Source organism: Primulina tabacum, chromosome 8 (assembly GCF_025594145.1).
Source record: "Primulina tabacum isolate GXHZ01 chromosome 8, ASM2559414v2, whole genome shotgun sequence".
Classification (NCBI taxonomy): Eukaryota; Viridiplantae; Streptophyta; class Magnoliopsida; order Lamiales; family Gesneriaceae; genus Primulina; species Primulina tabacum.
The window spans coordinates 19,801,642-19,821,222 of NC_134557.1; the positions used below are offsets into that span (position 1 = coordinate 19,801,642).

The window sequence follows — 19,581 nt, forward strand, 5'->3', positions numbered from 1 at the left end:
CGGGTTGCCAAAAAAGCTCGCATTTTATTGAAAAACCAACACCGATAAAATTTACGTCCCGGCATATAAAATCACCTCAAAACCCCTTATTTTCAAAAATAATTAAAAAAACCCACAATCATATTTTAAATAATTAAAAACAATTATTTAATAAAAATATTTTCTATTTTTCAGCCATCGGTCTCCGTTCCTCGATCGCAACTTTAATATCCCTAAAAATGCAATTTTATGCATGATGATAATTATAAAATCATATTTAACATGTATGCATGTATGTCACATAATCAAATAGCAATTAAAATCAGTTATTACTCATTTTCCATTATTTCCTAGATTTGCATGAAATTGGATTACGTCGTCTTAATTTTGGACCTTACACATATAGATGTATATATATTACTTGTTACTATGATTAAGGCTTGCTGAGTCAATAGAGTCACTAGATGTGAATGATGCATGTGAGGATTTTGATGCTGAGACAGGAAGGTTGAATGACTTAACTGGCTGGGCGGATGGTGCAGTATCCCGAGGACCTATGCATGCAAGTTTTTCCGCACAGTTATAATTTTACATTACTTTAAAGATTTTGATGAATTTTGGAAGTAAAGAGTGGTTTTTGATAAGATTATGACATTATGCTTATATATTGTATAGTCAATAATGTACGTATATGTATGTATATATATATAGACCGTCTCCACCATAAAGTTGCAACAAACAATCAGATTACTGACTTGCTATCACCATTCTACAATGGCGGTGTCTCTCTCCAGAATGGTTCTCGCCTTATCAAACCCCCTTCTCCAGGCCCGGAGACAGCCCGATTACATTCAGAAACAAAATCCCTCGGACCTGGAAACTCGTATCAAACTTTCAGCAACGAGGCCGTTGAGGCCTGCTAGAGCCATATCCATGGACTCTCTAGCATCATCCAGTACTGCAACCGGGCTTCAACAAGAACTAGGATCAGAGGCCAAAACAGATTCTCAGGATACGAGGACAATCGCCGATTCCTGGCGTCAATTACAAGGTGAAAATAATTGGGACGGGTTGCTCGACCCGATGGACCCATTGCTGCGGCACGAGCTGCTCAAATACGGAAGCAAGGTCCAAGCTTGCTACGACTCTTTCGAGTTCGACCCAACTTCGAAATATTTTGGCAGCTCCAGGTACTCCAAGCGTGAGCTTTACAAAACTCTTGGCATGGCGGAGATTGGCTACGACATCACCCGATACCTCTACGTCACATCCAACGTGAAATTGCCCAAATTTTTCTTGAAAACAAGATTTCCTAGAGTCTGGAGTACGGATGCTTCTTGGATGGGCTATATTACTGTTTCGAATGACAAAATGACGAAGAAGCTAGGAAGACGGGACGTGTGTATCGTCTGGCGGGGAACTATCACTAGGCTGGAATGGATTGCCGACCTGTCGAATTACTTGAAACCACTATCTTCTGAAATCCCATGTCCCGACCCTTTAGTGAGAGTCGAAGCAGGTTTTCTCACTATCTACACCGATGCAAAAAAGAACTGCCAGTACTGTAACATTTCCGTCAGGGAACAGGTTCTCGCCGAAATCTACAAGCTGGTTAACGAAACGTACCCTGACGAAGAGCTTAGCATCACCATAGTAGGGCACAGCTTGGGCTCGGCGCTGGCATTGTTAACCGCATACGACGTCGCGGAGACAGTAATCACTAGACGTAAAAATGACAACAGGAAGATACCGGTGACGGCGTTTACCTTCGCCGGGCCGCGCGTTGGGAACAACAGATTCAAGCAGAGGGTGGAACAATTGGGGGTCAAAGTGCTGCGGATTGTCAATGTTCATGATATCGTACCCGATTCTCCAGGCTTCTTGTTCAATGAGAATACGCCCCCTGCCATTATGAATGTCGTGGAGCATTTTCCGTGGGGTGTTTATACGCATCTGGGAGTGGAGCTGGAGCTGGATCACAAGAATTCTCCATTCTTGAGGCCTGACGGGGACGTGGCTTGTGCCCATAACCTGGAAGGTTACCTCCACGTTCTCAATGGGTTAGTCCAGCTCCGAGATCTCAATCTATCACTTAATTTTCTAATCGAAGATATAATATACACACACAATTTGTTGTATATGCAGGTACCACGGTAAGGGCAAGAAATTTGAGCCGGCAATGGACAGGGATCCAGCATTAGTGAACAAATCCAGCGATTTCTTGAAAGATGAACTTGAAGTCATGATAAACTGGATGCAGAATCACAACAAGGGAATGGTGTTGAAGAACGGGCGTTATGTGCAGATTGAACGTAGCATGGAGGATCACATTACTGAAAATAACCATCATCACATCCAACAGATACGCACCCATGGACCATAATTTATATGTCAGAATATAAAAAAAATTCGATGCGCAGTTAAGCATCCATGTCGACTTTTTCGTTCAGAATGGCCATATGTGCTTATTAGTGTAAGTCGGGATTAAGAATACTTATTTTGATTTTGATTATATTTAATATAACTAATAAATAATTCTACTACTGAAAATATAAAAGCTACAGGGGGTCCCGAAAGGATTTATATGGATACTATTTTGGTTTTAAATTTAAGGATGGAGGGTGAATTTCTTTTAATATTCGCAAAAAATTATTGTTCATCTTGTTGAAAATTAATATTTAAAATATGTGTGTTGAATATTTGAATGTTTAAAATAAGAGTTATAAATATTGAAAATTAGTGTGTGATGATGTAGATAATGATGAATTTATTTTTGGATTATTTGTAAAAAAATTCTATAAATAGCCTCACCATTTGTGAAGAAATTCACAATTGAGTTGAGAGAAAAACATTATAAAGTGTGTAGTTTGATATTTTAAGAGTTTGAGATTTTTATTTTTATCATGAATTTTTACTTTTTCATAACATGTTATCAGCATGAAGCTCTAAAAGTACTCCATATTTTTCCGAGCTCCAAAACAGAAGAAAAAGTACCCCCATGACAAACTTGGCAAAGCTCGAATTCATTGATCTTGATATTACGGGGAAAAATTATATGTCATGGACTCTCGATGTAGAAATGCATCTTGAGTAATTGGGTCTAAGTGAGACCATAAAAGAAAATGGCATATCAACATCACAAAAAAAGACAAAAGCCATGATATTTTTGCGTCGACATCTCGACGAGAGATTGAAATGTGAATATCTAATTGAAAAAGATCTCATTGCTTTGTGGAAGGGATTAAAAGAAAGATTCGAACATATAAGGGAAGTTATACTTCCTACCGCCCAAGATGAATGGAATATGTTGAGATTCTAAGATTTTAAAAAAGTCAATGATTACAACTCGGCGATGTATAGAATAATCTCGCAATTGAAATTTTGTGGACACGGGATTACTGAATTGGAAATGCTTGAAAAAACATTTTCCACTTTTCACGCATCAAATATAACTCTACAACAACAATATAGAGTGTGTGGATTTTCGAGATATTCTGAACTTATCGCCTCTCTCCTTGTGGCGGAAAAGAATAATGACCTCTTAATGAGAAATTATCAGGCACGACACACTGGTTCAACGGCATTTCCTGAAGTAATGTCGTAAACAAAAATGAATTTAAATCTGGAAACCAAAATCAAAGTTATATACAACATTTTGGTCGAGGACGAAATCGTGGACGTGGACGTGGAAGTGGTTGTGGTCGTGGACGCGGCCGTGGTTTGAAAATAATCGAGATAGTTACTTCTATAACTCATCTCAAAAGAGTGTCCCAAACCATCCACAGAAGAGGCATCATGAAAATATAAGTGTTAATGAGAATCACTCAAAAAGATTTGAAAGTTCTTGTTTCAGATGTGGTACTCTAGGACATTGGTCCCGTATTTGTCGAGCCCCTGAGCACCTTTGTAAACTTTATAAAGAATCAATAAAGGGGAAAGAAAAGGAGACCAACTTCACTGAACAGAGTGAACCTTTGAGTGATTCAACTCATTTTGATGCTGGAGATTTTCTGATTGATTTCTTAGACAATGATCAATTTGCTGGTGGAATAAATATGTAAAATATTTTATTTTTCCATGTACCCGTATGATAATGTTTTATCGTGTGCTATATTTTTTACATATATATTATATTGTATTTTATTTTTATAAATGTATTTTCAGTAATTTTATTTCATTGCATATTTTTTTTGAAGTTCAAACATGGAAAATTCTATGAACAAAGCTGAAGTTTGCATACCCGATAGTGGTACAACGCACACTAACCTCCGAGATAAAAAATATTTCTTGGAACTAAAACCAACAAAAACAATGGTGAATACAATATCAGGTCCTGTAGACTTGATTAAAGGATGTGGTAAAGCACATTTTTTGTTACCTAATGGTACAAAATTTTTTATCAATGATGCTTTATATTCACCACAATCGAAAAGAAATTTGTTGAGTTTTAATGATATATATTCCCATGGGTATGATACTCAAACAATGAATGAAGGGAATGAGAAATATATGTGTCTTATCACATATAAATCAGGAAAAAAATATGTGATTGAAAAACTACCAATGCTTCCTACTAGATTGCATTATACACATATAAGTCTCATTGAATCAAACATGATAGTTGATAATTCTTCAATATTAACAAATTGGAATGATCGATTGGGACATCCTGGTTCAACAATGATGCGAAGAATTATAGAAAATACACATGGTCATCCACTGAAAGACCTGAAAATCTTTCAGAATAATAAGTTTCAATTAAAAGCATGTTCTCTTGGAAAACTTATTATAAGACCATCACCAGTCAAAATCCAAAATGAATCACCAATGTTTCTTGAACGTATTCAGGGTGATATTTATGGACCAATTCATCCACCATGTGGACCATTCAGATACTTTATGGTATTGATTGATGCCTCCAGCAGATGGTCACATGTATGTTTATTGTCAACTCGAAATGTTGCATTTGCAAGATTACTTGCTCAAATAATAAAATTGAGGAATCAATTTCCCGATTATACAATCAAGAAAATTAGACTTGATAATGCTGGTGAATTTACTTCTCGGACTTTCAATGATTATTGTCTGTCTATGAGAATCATTGTTGAGCATCCTGTTGCTCATGTACATACACAGAATGGATTGGCTGAATCATTGATTAAACATCTGCAAATGATTGCTAGACCAATGATTATGAAAACAAAGCTCCCTATTTCTATATGGGGACATGCAATTCTACATGCTACTGCATTAATTCGCATCAGACCAAGTGCATATCATAAATACTCCTCATTGCAGCTTGCATTTGGTAAAAAAACCAGACATTTCTCATCTGAGAATTTTTGGATGCATGGTGTATGTGTCTATTGCACCACCACAACGAAAGAAAATGGGACCTCAAAGAAAGATTGGAATTTATATCGGTTATGATAGTCCATCAATCATTCGATATCTTGAACCTCAGACAGGTGACGTGTTCACAGCACGTTTTGATGATTGTTATTTTAATGAGAAAATATTCCCAATTTAGGGGGAGATAAGAAACATATCGAAAAAGAAATTACATGGTATGTATCATCATTGTTACATCTGGATCCAAGAACAAAACAATGTGAAAAAGATGTACAGCAAATTGTGCACTTTCAAAGAATAGCAAATCAAATACGAGATGCATTTACAGATGCAAAAGGGGTAACTAAATCATATATACATCTGTAAATGCTCCTGCTCGAATTGAAATTTCGAAGAAACAAATTGAAGATACTCATGATGTCATTAAATGCCTGAAGCGTGGAAGGCCAGTCGGTTTCAATGATAAAAATCCTCGAAAAAGAAAATTCATAGAGAAACACGATGATCACAAAATAGATAATGATGTTCCTGAAGAAACACATGATGATGAAAATGTTCTGTCAGAACCACAAGCTGACGAGAATCGTGAAATCTCTATCAACTATATTAATACTGGAAATATATGGAACCGAAAAGATATAAAAGAAATTGATGATATATTTTCTTATAATGTGGCAATTGACATCATAAATGATAATGAAGATCATGAACTAAAATCTTTTCGTGAATGTAAAAATCGGCAGGATTGGATAAAATGGAAAGATGACATCCAGGTTGAATTGGATTCGCTAAATAAACGTAATGTTTTTGGACCTATAGTCCTTACATCTGAAGTTGTAAAACCTGTTGGATACAAATGGGTTTTTATTCGAAAGCGAAATGAGAAAAATGAAATTGTAAGATATAAAGCTCGACTTGTTGCACAAAGTTTTTCTCAAAGGCCTGGAATTGATTATGAAGAAACGTATTCTCCCGTAATGGATGCAATTACGTTTCGGTATTTGATTAGCTTGGCAGTATCTGGAAATTTAAAAATGCGTCTTTTGGATGTTGTTACAGCTTACTTATATGGATCACTTGATAGTAATATATATATATGAAAATCCCTGAAGGATTTAAGATGCCTGAAGCACAAAGTTCAAAACCCAGAGAATGTTATTCTGTGAAATTACAAAGATCATTATATGGGTTAAAGCAATCTGGCCGAATGTGGTATAATCGGCTAAGTGATCACTTGATGAAAAAGGGATATGTAAATAATTCAATATGCCCTTGTGTTTTCATTAAGAAAACAACATCCGGATGCGTAATTATTGCTGTATATGTTGATGATTTAAACATCATTGGAACGAATAAGGAAATTCAAGAAGTTGTGTCATACTTGAAGGAAGAATTTGAAATGAAGGATCTTGGAAAAACAAAGTATTGTCTGGGTTTACAAATTGAACAAAAAGAATGTGGAATGTTTGTTCACCAGACAAATTATATAGAAAAGATCCTTAAACGTTTTAATATGGATAAATCAAATCCTTTAAGTACTCCAATGGTTGTTAGATCATTAAACATAGAAAATGATCCATTCCGTCTATGTGAAGATGATGAAGATATTCTTGGTCCAGAAGTACCATATCTAAGTGCTATTGGTGCCCTTATGTATCTTACAAATTGTACAAGGCCCGATATATTTTTTGCTGTAAATTTATTGGCAAGATTTAGCACATATCCAACAAAGAGACACTGGAACGGAATTAAACATATATTACGTTATCTACGAGGAACAACAGACTTGGGACTTTTATATTCAAAATATGCTAATCCAAGTATAATTGGTTATGCCGATGCTGGATGTGAGAACCCGATATTTACGATCCCAAGTAAATAAGGTAAAAAATACACGAGCTTAAAACTTAGCTTAATCTAAGATCAGAATACTTTCATTCTAATTATAAACTTAATTATGAACTTAGATTTTCAGCTAGTAACTCGTGGAAGTAACTTCAAAGCTCGGGGATTACCTCAACAGAAGGCCGAGCTGCAAATAACCGCATCCATCGGAGAATTGTCACGGAAGGAGTAAAACCCCAGCTCAAGGACACGATCTGTCAGCTCGAAGCAGCTCAACCAAGTTTGTCCTAACAAAATCAAAAAGGGAGCTATAAGTTGAGCCAAGAGTTCAGACAAATTAAATGTGCAAGAAATGACCTTCGCGTTAACCAATGAAGGAGCTGCGGGAGGAGCTAAGAGCTAGGACATATTGATGATGCAGGAAATGACCTTTAGAAAATCAAGGTGACATTTAAGGATGCATGAACTTTTGAACCCACCATTATAACTAGTCTTGAACTTGAAGAACACATGGAATTTTGGTCTACAATTAATCACACCATTATGTCATTTCTTGTGCTCCAAGTGGTCGACCAAGGCAAGGTGAAGGGGCAAGAATTTTCTATAAATACCACCTAAAGTCACATACAAGAATGCACTTCAAAAATCCCTCAAAAACTCTCCCAAATTTTTGGCCCTCTCCTCACCCCTCAAGTCTCGACCGAAGTCAAGGAAGAAGGAGGAAATATTTTCGTGCAGTCTAGTACGGAAATCTTGTGCCGAAGTGCTGCCCGATCAAAGACAGTGTTTGTTAGAGTTGCGCCGAAGTGCTGCCGAAATTTCAAGAGAAAGCTTCGTACAAGAAATCTGTAAGTGGGCTTTTGATATATATTCGTTTGTATTTTAAAACTTGAATATGTATATCATGACATGCATGTATGTGTGTCTTCATTTTCGAAAATTGCTATCTGTTCTATTTAAAATTTCGTTCGATTATGTGTTCTCTTTTATGCTTCGAAATTCGTTGATTCCGCTGTGTCCGTATGAAAACTCTGAAATATGAAAATCTGAAAAGTTCTGTCTGTTACTTCTGAATTATGTTGCATTGTTACGATTCGAAGTTGAAATGGGACGAGAATTGTGATTCTGTCTGGCCCCAATGGTGGGTATAAAACCATTTCTGTTATGGTGGGTATAAAACCATTTCTGTTTGGCCCCCAATGGTGGGTAGAAAACAATTTCTGTCTGGCCCCCACCGGTGGGTATAAAACCGAGTTCTGGCCTCACCCCTTAGAGGACTAACATATTGGGGACAATTTGACCATGGAAATGAGATGAGTAACAGTGTTTTTGTCTTTTCTGAAATGATCTGAATTATTTCTCTTTTGTTCTGAATCATTTGAAAATTTCAGTCTATTATTCGATTCTTTTTTGTCTTGTCAAGTTAATAATGTTAATTTTGAAAGTATGATAAAGAAAAGTTTTTTTAAGAATTAAGTTCTATATGTATATTTGGAATCGATCGACCCCCACTTGTTGAGTGTTTTCCCAAAACTCTCACCCCTTACAATTTCAGATAAAAATGAAGAGCAAGTAAACGAGGAGGAGCAAGAAGCGTTCTGGGGATGATGATCAGATTTCGAGATCAGGAAATCGAGAATTGTACTCCTTTTCTTTTGTTTAGCTTCTGCAACTCTGATGTAAAAGTTTATTCTTTTGTCATTGTAAGACAATACTCTATTTATGAAAAAGACTGGTTTGATTTGATACGAGGCTTTATTGTTTTTCAAGGTAATTGTTAAACAATGCCGGATGTCACCGACGCTTCGAACTCAGGGCGTGACACTGGATACTTATCTGATCCACACAAGGCACGTTCCCAAACTGGATATGTATTTACTCGTGGAGGCACTTCAATTTCTTGGAGATCCAAGATTTGTATCAAGATTTTGGAAAAGTTTCCAGAAGGCTATGGGAACCAAGGTTACTCTCAGCACGGCCTATCATCCCCAGACTGATGGCCAAACCGAAAGGACAATTCAAACCCTCGAAGATATGCTGAGGGCATGTGCACTGGACTTTTCTGGAAATTGGAGTGAACAGTTACCCCTGATCGAATTCGCTTATAACAACAGCTATAATAGTAGCATTGAGATGGCTCCGTATGAGGCTTTGTATGGAAGAAAGTGTAGGTCGCCCCTATATTGGGACGAGGTCGGAAAAAAGCTGTTACCGGACCAGAACTCATTCAGCTAACCGTTGATAAAGTAGTAATAATCAAGGAAAGACTCAAGGCAGCCCAGGATAGGCAAAAGAGCTGGGCCGACCTGAAGAGAAGACCCTTACAGTTGGAAATTGGTGAGAAAGCTTATGTCAAGGTCTCCCCTATGAAAGGAGTAGTTCGATTCAGTAAATCCGGAAAGTTGAATCCGAGATATGTGGGATCGTTCGAGATACTGGAAAACGTAGGAACCTTAGCCTATCGATTAGCGTTACCACCGGACATGGCCAGAATACATAACGTTTTCCACATCTCACAACTGAGGAAGTATGTCCCAGACCCGAGTCATGTACTCAAAGTTGCACCACTGATGATTGAAGGAAACCTCAACGAAGAACTCAAATACGAAGAAGTCCCTATTCGAATAGTGGACACAAAAGACCAAGTATTGAGGCACAAGACAATACCTTATGTCAAGGTACAGTGGTCAAATCATACTGAAAGAGAGGCAACTTGGGAACTCGAGGAGAAGATGCGGTCACAATACCCTCACCTATTTGAATGATCAAGCTAATGCAAGTTTCAGGGACGAAACTTTTAATAAGGAGGGAGGGATGTGAGAACCCGAGATTTTACGATCCCAAGTAAATAAGGTAAGAAATACATGAGCTTAAAACTTAGCTTAATCTAAGATCAGAATACTTTCATTCTAATTATAAACTTAATTATGAACTTAGATTTTCAGCTAGTAACTCGTGGAAGTAACTTCAAAGCTCGGGGATTAGCTCAACAGAAGGCCGAGCTGCAAATAACCGCATCCATCGGAGAATTGTCACGGAAGGAGTAAAACCCCAGCTCAAGGACACGATCTGTCAGCTCGAAGCAGCTCAACCAAGTTTGTCCTAACAAAACAAAAAAGGGAGCTATAAGTTGAGCCAAGAGTTCGGACAAATTAAATGTGGAAGAAATGATCTTCGCGTTAACCAATGAAGGAGCTGCGGGAGGAGCTAAGAGCTAGGACATATTGATGATGCAGGAAATGACCTTTAGAAAATCAAGGTGACATTTAAGGATGCATGAACTTTTGAACCCACCATTATAACTAGTCTTGAACTTGGAGAACACATGGAATTTTGGTCTACAATTAATCACACCATTATGGCATTTCTTGTGCTCCAAGTGGTCGACCAAGGCAAGGTGAAGGGGCAAGAATTTTCTATAAATACCACTTAAAGTCACATACAAGAATGCACTTCAAAAATCCCTCAAAAACTCTCCCAAATTTTCGGCCCTCTCCATACCCCTCAAGTCTCGACCGAAGTCAAGGAAGAAGGAGGAAATATTTTCGTGCAGTCTAGTACGGAAACCTTGTGCCGAAGTGCTGCCGGATCAAAGACAGTGTTTGTTAGAGTTGCGCCGAAGTGCTGCCGAAATTTCAAGAGAAAGCTTCGTACAAGAAATCTGTAAGTGGGCTTTTGATATATATTCGTTTGTATTTTAAAACTTGAATATGTATATCATGACATGCATGCATGTGTGTCTTCATTTTCAAAAATTGCTATCTGTTCTATTTAAAATTTCGATCGATTATGTGTTCTCTTTTATGCTTCGAAATTCGTTGATTTCGCTGTGTCCGTATGAAAACTCTGAAATCTGAAAAATTTGAAAAGTTCTGTCTGTTACTTCTGAATTCTGTTGTACTGTTACGATTCGAAGTTGAAATGGGACGAGAATTGTGATTCTGTCTGGCCCCAATGGTGGGTATAAAACCATTTCTGTTTGGCCTCCAATGGTGGGTAGAAAACCACTTCTGTCTAGCCCCCACCGGTGGGTATAAAACCGAGTTCTGGCCTCACCCCTTAGAGGACTAACATATTGGGGACAATTTGACCATGGAAATGAGATGAGTAACAGTGTTTTTGTCTGTTCTGAAATGATCTGAATTATTTCTCTTTTGTTCTGAATCATTTGATAACTTCAGTCTATTATGCGATGTTTTTCTGTCTTGTCAAGTTAAGAATGTTAATTTTGAAAGTATGATAAAGAAAAGTTTTTTTAAGAATTAAGTTCTATATGTATATTTGGAATCGATCGACCCCCAGTTGCTGAGTGTTTTCCCAATACACTCACCCCTTACAATTTCAGATAAAAATGAAGAGCAAGTAAACGAGGAGGAGCAAGAATCATTCTGGGGATGGTGATCAGATTTCGAGATCAGAAAATCGAGAATTGTACTCCTTTTCTTTTGTTTAGCTTCTGCAACTCTGATGTAAAAGTTTATTCTTTTGTCATTGTAAGACAATACTCTATTTATGAAAAAGACTGGTTTGATTTGATACGAGGCTTTATTGTTTTTCAATGTAATTGTTAAACAATGCCGGATGTCACCGACGCTTCGAACTCAGGGCGTGACACTGGATACTTATCTGATCCACACAAGACACGTTCCCAAACTGGATATGTATTTACTCGTGGAGGCACTTCAATTTCTTGGCGTTCACAGAAACAAACACTCGTAACAACTTCATCAATTCATGCCGAGATTATTGCACTAATGAAGCAAGCCGTGAATGTGTGTGGTTAAAATCAATGACCCAACATATCCAAATCTCATGCGGATTATCATTCGACGAGAAGCATGTGATACTATATGAAGATAATGCTGCATGTGTTGCTCAAATGAAAGAAGGATACATAAAAAGCGACAGAACTAAAAATATTCTTCCTAAGTTCTTCGCATTCACTAAGGAGCTTGAGAAGAATAAATATATTGATGTTCGTTACATTCAGTCAAGTGAATACTCATCAGATCTCTTCACAAAGGCACTTCCTACGACAATATTCAGAAAGCACATATATAATATTGGGATGCGCAATCTATGAAATTTGTGAAGAATTGTTCGTGTCAACATGAGGGGGAGTTTACGTGACTGCACTCTTTTTCCCTTACTATGGTTTTTATCCCAATGGGTTTTTCCTATTAAGGTTTTTAACGAGGCAGTATAAAAACGCGTAATGAAGACAATCATTATGATCATCATCAAAAGGGGGAGTGTTGAAAATTAATATTTAAAACATGTGTGTTGAATATTTGAATGTTAAATATTTGAATGTTGAAAATAAGAGTTGTAAATATTGAAAATTAGTGTGTGATGATATATGTAATGATGAATTTAATTTTGAATTATTTGTAAAGAAATTCTATAAATAGCCTCACCATTTGTGAAGAAATTCAAAATTGAGTTGAGAGAAAAATATTATAAAGTGTGTAGTTTGATAATTTTGAGAGTCTGAGATTTTTACTTGTAACGCCCCGAAAATTTTAAGGTTCACGTAAACCACATGCGCGCAAGTTATTAAATTCTTTGTATTTTAAATTAATTATTTTAATTGCATGAATTAATTATGTTGTGCATACTTGCATGTTTAAACTATATTTTTCTACATGATTGCATTAAAATGTATTTTTAAAGGTTATTCGAGTTGCGATCGAGGAACGGAGACCGGGGGCTGAAAAATTAGAAAATGTTTTTATTAAATAATTATTTTTAATTATTTCAAATATGGTTGATGGTTTTTCATATTTTTGAAAATAAGGGGTTTTGAGGTGATTTTATACGTCGGGACGTAAATTTTATCGGTGTTGGTTTTTCAACTAAAACTCGAACTTTTTGGTAACCCGGCTATTAAATTCACAAATTTATTTAAACAAAAATTTTGATAATATTTTATTAAATTCTAATTAAAACTAATGGGCCTTAATTGTTGATTTATTAGGCCTAAATCTTATTTAGTGAATTAATTAGTATTTAAAATGTATTTCTCCCAAACCCTTGACACATTGGTCACGCCTACTTTTCTGAAATTTGGCCTCCCCAAAACACTTCATGCACGAACACACACACACACAAATTCTCAAGGCAAATTTTGGTGGTAGCTTGAGGAATAAAGTTCAAAGCCAAGGTCTTGCTCCGTTCTTCGACGTCGTCAACGTATAATCGTGCGTTTAAAACGCAAAGGCACGCCATAATTCTTCTTTTTCTCTTCGATCACACCCTAATATGCATTTAATTATGGTTGACATGAAAAACAAGCATCTCTTTTATTAATTTCGTTTTTATACATACACATGAGTTTAAAGCATGTTTTTGTGTCCCAAAACTTGTGTTATCTTTGCAAGAGGGGGGCTGCCATGGTAGGTAACTTGGAGGGGATGTTTTTACACAATTTAGGGGTCTTAGAACACACGAGACATGCTGCAAACGAAAGAGAAATAAACTGAAACCGTAAGAATAAAATCAGAAGAAGGAACCGTGAGTGGGGTTGGCTTGTGCAAGATGCTTTGGCTCGTTTCTTTGCATGGGCTGGTGGGGCGCAACCAGGACTCGTCCAGGGTCAGGGGTGGTCTCGGTCTAGGGCTGGGTTGGGTCCTAGGGTGGCTAGGGTTCGAGTTTTAGGCTTGGGGAAGGAGTCCACCCGGAGTGGGACTCCTCCCATGTTCACGCGCAGGATTTGTTCAGGAGAGAAGAGGGGCTCGCGGCTCGGTCTGGGGGCGATCTGGGTGGTTCATCAGGGTCCTAGGGTGATGGGTAGGGTTCGATCCAGGGCTTGGTGCAAGTGGGTGCGCTGTAGCTCAAGCCAAACGACAGAAGCGCAAGGGAAGCTCCATGGTGCGCAGGCTGTTGTGCTTGGTTCAGGGGTTTTGTGCGCAGGGCCCAGGGGCTGGGTCGGTCTGGGCTTGGTCTGGTCGTGTTCTAGGGAAGGTTAGGGTCGTGAGGGGCCGAGTGGTTAGGGCTTGGAGGTGTCCTAGTTGACAAGGGAACCTAATACACAAGGGTACTAACTCACGCACACATGCAGAATAATAGAGTCTAGTTTCAGAAGGTTTTGAGCGAGTATGGGCCGGGTTTTTGGGGCTGGTCTTGGTCAGTAGGGTCCCTAGGTGGGTTGGCTAGGTGTTGGCTCAAGGTGGCTCGGGCGTGGCTCGAGTAAATTGGGAGATGGCTCGGTGTGTTCGCCGGTGTGTCAAAAACGAATATAATAAAGCAAAAATTGAATCCATGGGTCCACGGGTGTGGCTCATGACTTGGAAGGGTAGAATAAATCATAAAAAGGTTATGTTAAAAATTTGAGATCAAACTAACGAGTTTTGGATTTATTCGGAATTTAATCGCCGCACGAAACGCTAATTAACGAGTTAATTGAAACACCTAGTTTAAGCTTAATAAAATTATGAAAAATTAGATTTAATCTTAAATAATTATTATAAGTCTAAGTTTTTAATTTGGGAATTTTATATTAAGGTTTGGTTTAATTCGGGATTAAAACACATTAATACGTCATATTTAAAGAATAAATTAAAAGTACTTGATTTAAGCTAAATAAAAATATGAGAAAATTCATGTGAGCTTAAATAATTATTTGGGACATGTTAGAGTCAATGGAATTAAGAAAAAATAAAAAATGTGAAATTTTACGTCCAGGGGTAAAACGGTCTTTTTACACCTAAAAATTAGTAAACGTCATGGCAGTGTCCTAAATGCTATTTTATATGCTAATATGATTATTTTCAATGATTGTGGATGTTTATACGTTAATATGTCAATTCTAAATGTTTATGGATTTTTAAGAGGATATGTTTATTGATTTATGATAATATGCGAAAACGTTTATTTTAAATGTTTATGATTTAAATGTTTATTTTAAACATTTATGATGTAAAAATATTTATTTTAAAAATGTTCATGGATGTTTATGATTTTTAATATGTTAAGTGATGATTTTTAAATGTCTATGATTTTTATGATTTAAATATGGACATTTAAAAGACATGTTGCATGCTTGGTTTCAAAATAAAAATGATATTATATGCATGTTTTTATTAAATGATGATAACATGTTGAAGGACGTGAATGGATTCTGACTACTACAATATGTTGGAAATATCGTGAGGGTTATGGTCCCAGTGGGAGCCCGACGATCGTGTTTCCGTTGATACGAATACGAATATGATGAATATGATTGGAGAAGTCGTGAGGGGAGAAGGCCCCAGAGGGAGCCCCGACGATCGTATTTCCAATGCCATGATATGTTAATACGTAGGCCAGGGCCCAGTTGACCGGTGAGAGTGTTGCCGGTGTCCCCCGCCGCCCAGTACTGTGGTTACATGTAGATGGATCCATCGCCCAATACGTTCAAGAATACGAGTCACAATCACGATCTGAATTTAACAAACACGAACATTAACATGAATATGGATACGAATATGGATACGAATATGGATATGAATATGAATATGTTTATGTGATATGTTTATGTTTATATGAAAACGTTTTTATGAAAATGTTTTTATGCATCATGAAAATGTTTACGAAAATGTTTATGTTTATGCATCTTCATGAAAATGATATTTTAAGTTCAAGTATTTTTCACTGTTATATGTTAACTGTATTACGTATTATTCGTTATCAAGAATATGACGTGTTGAGTCTTTAGACTCACTAGGTGTGATTTATGCAGGTGTTATTGATTATGAATATGATAATGGAGGTTTTGATGGTTGATCTGACTGGACTGAAGGTGCACATAACCCGAGGACCAACGCTAGTTTTCCGCACTAGTTATGATTTATGATTTTGAGTTATGTTAAAGATATTTTTTCGACGTTTTATTTGTGAGTGGTTTTTGAGAGGTTATAGTATGGGCTATACTTTTCAAATGTTAGATGGTTGATTTATTTTAAAATGATGTCAAAAATATTTTATGTAATTTTTGATGGTTCGGCCGATGCTAAGAGAAGTTTAAAAAAAAAAAATTTCTAGTACTTTTTAAGAAAACGAATAGCAGACGTTTCATTATTTTTTACCATAAATTTTACTTTTTCATAACACACCTTTTAATTTAGTTGTAATTTTAATTAGCCAAATATAAGAAATTAACTAAATTTACATTGGTCCAACTGTGAGAAACAGATGAAGTATTTCATTTAAAATTATGGAAGGACGTACAAAACAATAATTAATCATAGTTACGATGACAATTTTTATAACTCGTCCATATTTAACACTCAAATGAACCTATTAAAAGTCTTCAAATGGTGTTTGAGTTGATATAGTAGGTGAACGCTTGATCAATTGTTAGAAGTTCGATTCTCACTATCAATAATTTCTCGAACGAGTTTATCGCACATGGTTCTTGCTCAGTATGCATTGTTTACCTGACTAACGAGATGTGTCCGTTAATGTGCTAGTACGATGGTTTTGATTATTGCGTTGGTTCGAAGATTTACTTTGTGTACATCGATGAGTAGTACCTGCGAGTTCCTAGGTAATAATAAAAAGTAACCACAGAGAAATTATAAGAAGAAATTGTATCTCAATCGATATCTTTCCGAATTTGCATTTAATGTTCAAATTAATTTCAAGAAATGCATTATTCCATGCTCAGACAATGATTCAGTGTATTTTTTTTCCATGACCATATACCTCAATTTGAAACAATTTGAAAATTCTACATATAAAGATAAAAGACAGTCAATGGCTATGCTTTTCGCAATTCTGCCCAACTCTAGCCTAGGATATATGAGTGTTGAATTCTTTTCTTACATTATATATATATATATATATATATATATATATATATATATATAATTTCAAAATGAAATTCTCAATTTTCAGTTATTATACCCCAAAAAATACCTGACGAGTTACCCTCAAAAAATTCAAGTTAATCAATGACGTATAGTCTATTTGACATAAGATCTCAAATACAAGATCTCAAATACAAGAATAAATATCAAACTCTGATCCAAAAATTTGAACATGAATAGAAGCTACCAACGTCATACTATGACCACTAACTAGATGCCACAGCAAGCGGGACCAATGATAATTCAGGTTTCTTTTTTCCTTTTTAAATAAATATCAAACTCTGATCCAAAAAGATGAGAAAAAAATCCAAAAGTTCGCAAATTTTTGGATTATGTTAAAATTAAAAATTTATGATAAAAATAAAAATCTCAAACTCACATAATATATTAAACCTACAAACTTTATAAAATTATATCTACTTAATTGTGTTTTCTTCACAAATTGAAAGACTCATTTATAGAATTTTTTTCGAAATAATCCAAAAATATATACATCATTACATACATCATCACATACTAATTTTCAAAATTTACAACTCTTATTTTCAACACTCAATCTCTTATTTTCAACACTCCCCCTTGTGATGATGATCATGATACAAGGATTTTTTTCATTACGTGTTTTTATACTGCCTCGTTAAAAATATTACTAAGAAAAACTCATTGAGATAAAAACCATGTAAGGAAAAAAGAGTGCAGTCATGTAAACTCCCTCTCATGTTAATACAGACGATTCTTCACAAATTTCGTAGATTGCACATCCCAATATTATATATATGATTTCTAAATATTTTCGTATGAGGTGTTTTTGTGAAGAGATCTGGTGAGTTTTCACTTGACTGAATGTGACGAATATCAATATCTTTATTCTTCTCACGCTCTTGGGTGAATGCGAAGAACTTAGGGGGAATATGTTTAGTTTTGTCGCTTTTTTATGTATCATTCTTTCATTTGACTAACACATGCAGCATTATCTTCATATAGTGTCACAGGCTTCTTGTCGAATGATAATCCGCATGAGATTTGGATATGTTAGGTCATTGATTTTAGCCAGACAAATTCACGACTTACTTCATGTAGTGCAATAATCTCGGCATGATTTGAGGAAGTTGTTACGAGTGTTTGTTTCTTTGAACACCAAGAAATTGCAGTGCCTCCACGAGTAAATATATATCCGGTTTGGGAACGTGCCTTGTGTAGATCAGATAAATACCCAACATCAGCATAACCAATTATGCTTTGATTGGTATCTTTTGAATATAAAAGTCTCAAGTCTGTCGTTAATCTTAGATAACGGAATATATGTTTAATTATGTTCCAGTGTCTATTTGTTGGATTTGAGATAAATCTTGCCAATAAATTTACAGCAAAAGATATATCAGATCTTGTACAATTTTCAATATACATAAGGGTACCAATAGCACTAGATATGATACTTCTGGACCAAAAATAACTTCATCACCTTCACATGGACGGAATGTATCTTTTTCTATATTTAATTATCTAACAACCATTGGAATACTTAAAGTATTTGGTTTATCCATATTAGAACGTTTAAGGACATTTTTTGTATAGTTTGACTGGTGAACAAATATTCAACATTCTTTTTATTCAATTTGCAAACCCAGACAATACTTTGTTTTTCCAAGGTCCTTCATTTCAAATTTTTCCTTCAAGTACAACACAACTTCCAATTATTTTTAAATCATCAACATATACAGCAATAATTACGCATCTGGATGTTGTTTTCTTAATGAAAACGCAATGGCATATTGAATTGTTTATATATCCTTTTTTCAGTAAGTATTCACTTAGCCGATTATACCACATTCGAACGGACTGCTTTAACTCATATAATGATCTTTGCAATTTCACATAATGACATTCTTTAGGTTTTGAACTTTGTGCTTCAGGCATCTTAAAATCTTTCAGGGATTTTCATATATATATTATTATCGAGTGATCTGTATAAGTGAGCTTTGACAACATCGATAAAACGTATTTCTAAATTTTCAGATACCGTAAAACTAATCAAATATTGAAATGTAATTGCATCCATAACATAAGAATATGTTTCTTCATAATCAATTCCAGACCTTTGAGAAAAACCTTGTGCAACAAGTCGAGCTTTATATCTTATTATTTCATTTTTCTCATTTCGCTTTCGAATAAAAACTCATTTATACCGAACAGGTTTTACACCTTCAGGTGTAAGGACTAGAAATGCTTATCGGTCCCATCGAACCGGTTTCGGACCGGTTCCTACCAGTTCTGGGTCCGATGAGTTCGGAATCGTTCTGAACCGGTTCCGGTTCCACGTTGAAATACTTGGAACCAATCCAAACACAAGACCAGTTCTACTATTAATAAATCGGTTCCGGTTCGTTTTGAACCGGTTCCGAAATCTAATTTATTATATTTTAATATATAATTAAAATTAGTAATATTAATGAAAAATTCTATATTTAGTATTTTGATTGAAAATACTTTTGATTACATAAAAAAACTATAACAAAATAACTTACACATTTTTTTTTACAATTGAACATCGAAAATT

At 35.8% G+C, this 19,581-nt stretch overlaps 1 protein-coding gene and 1 long non-coding RNA gene across 2 annotated transcripts; one reads left to right on the forward strand and one right to left on the reverse strand.

The window, feature by feature from the left end:
- The first annotated feature begins 707 nt into the window (after nt 1-707).
- LOC142553866 (phospholipase A1-Igamma2, chloroplastic-like) lies at nt 708-2,615 on the forward strand. Its single transcript, XM_075664385.1, has 2 exons — nt 708-2,039; nt 2,125-2,615. Exons 1-2 carry the CDS (start codon nt 754-756, stop codon nt 2,360-2,362), a joined length of 1,524 nt encoding a protein of 507 aa, XP_075520500.1. The 5' UTR covers nt 708-753; the 3' UTR covers nt 2,363-2,615.
- Nucleotides 2,326-17,000, reverse strand: LOC142553868 (uncharacterized). The gene is made up of 2 exons (XR_012822023.1): nt 16,269-17,000; nt 2,326-2,639 (listed from the first exon to the last, which is right to left on the reverse strand). It is a non-coding gene; the product is annotated as an uncharacterized LOC142553868 (long non-coding RNA).
- Between the last annotated feature and the right edge of the window lie 2,581 nt (nt 17,001-19,581).

Excerpts from the sequence above, each read along its gene's own strand:
- LOC142553866 (XM_075664385.1), top strand. The coding sequence starts at position 754 with ATGGCGGTGTCTCTCTCCAGAATGGTTCTCGCCTTATCAAACCCCCTT. Across the intron at positions 2,040-2,124 it reads TACCTCCACGTTCTCAATGG|GTACCACGGTAAGGGCAAGA; the intron begins GTTAGTCCAGCT and ends TTGTATATGCAG.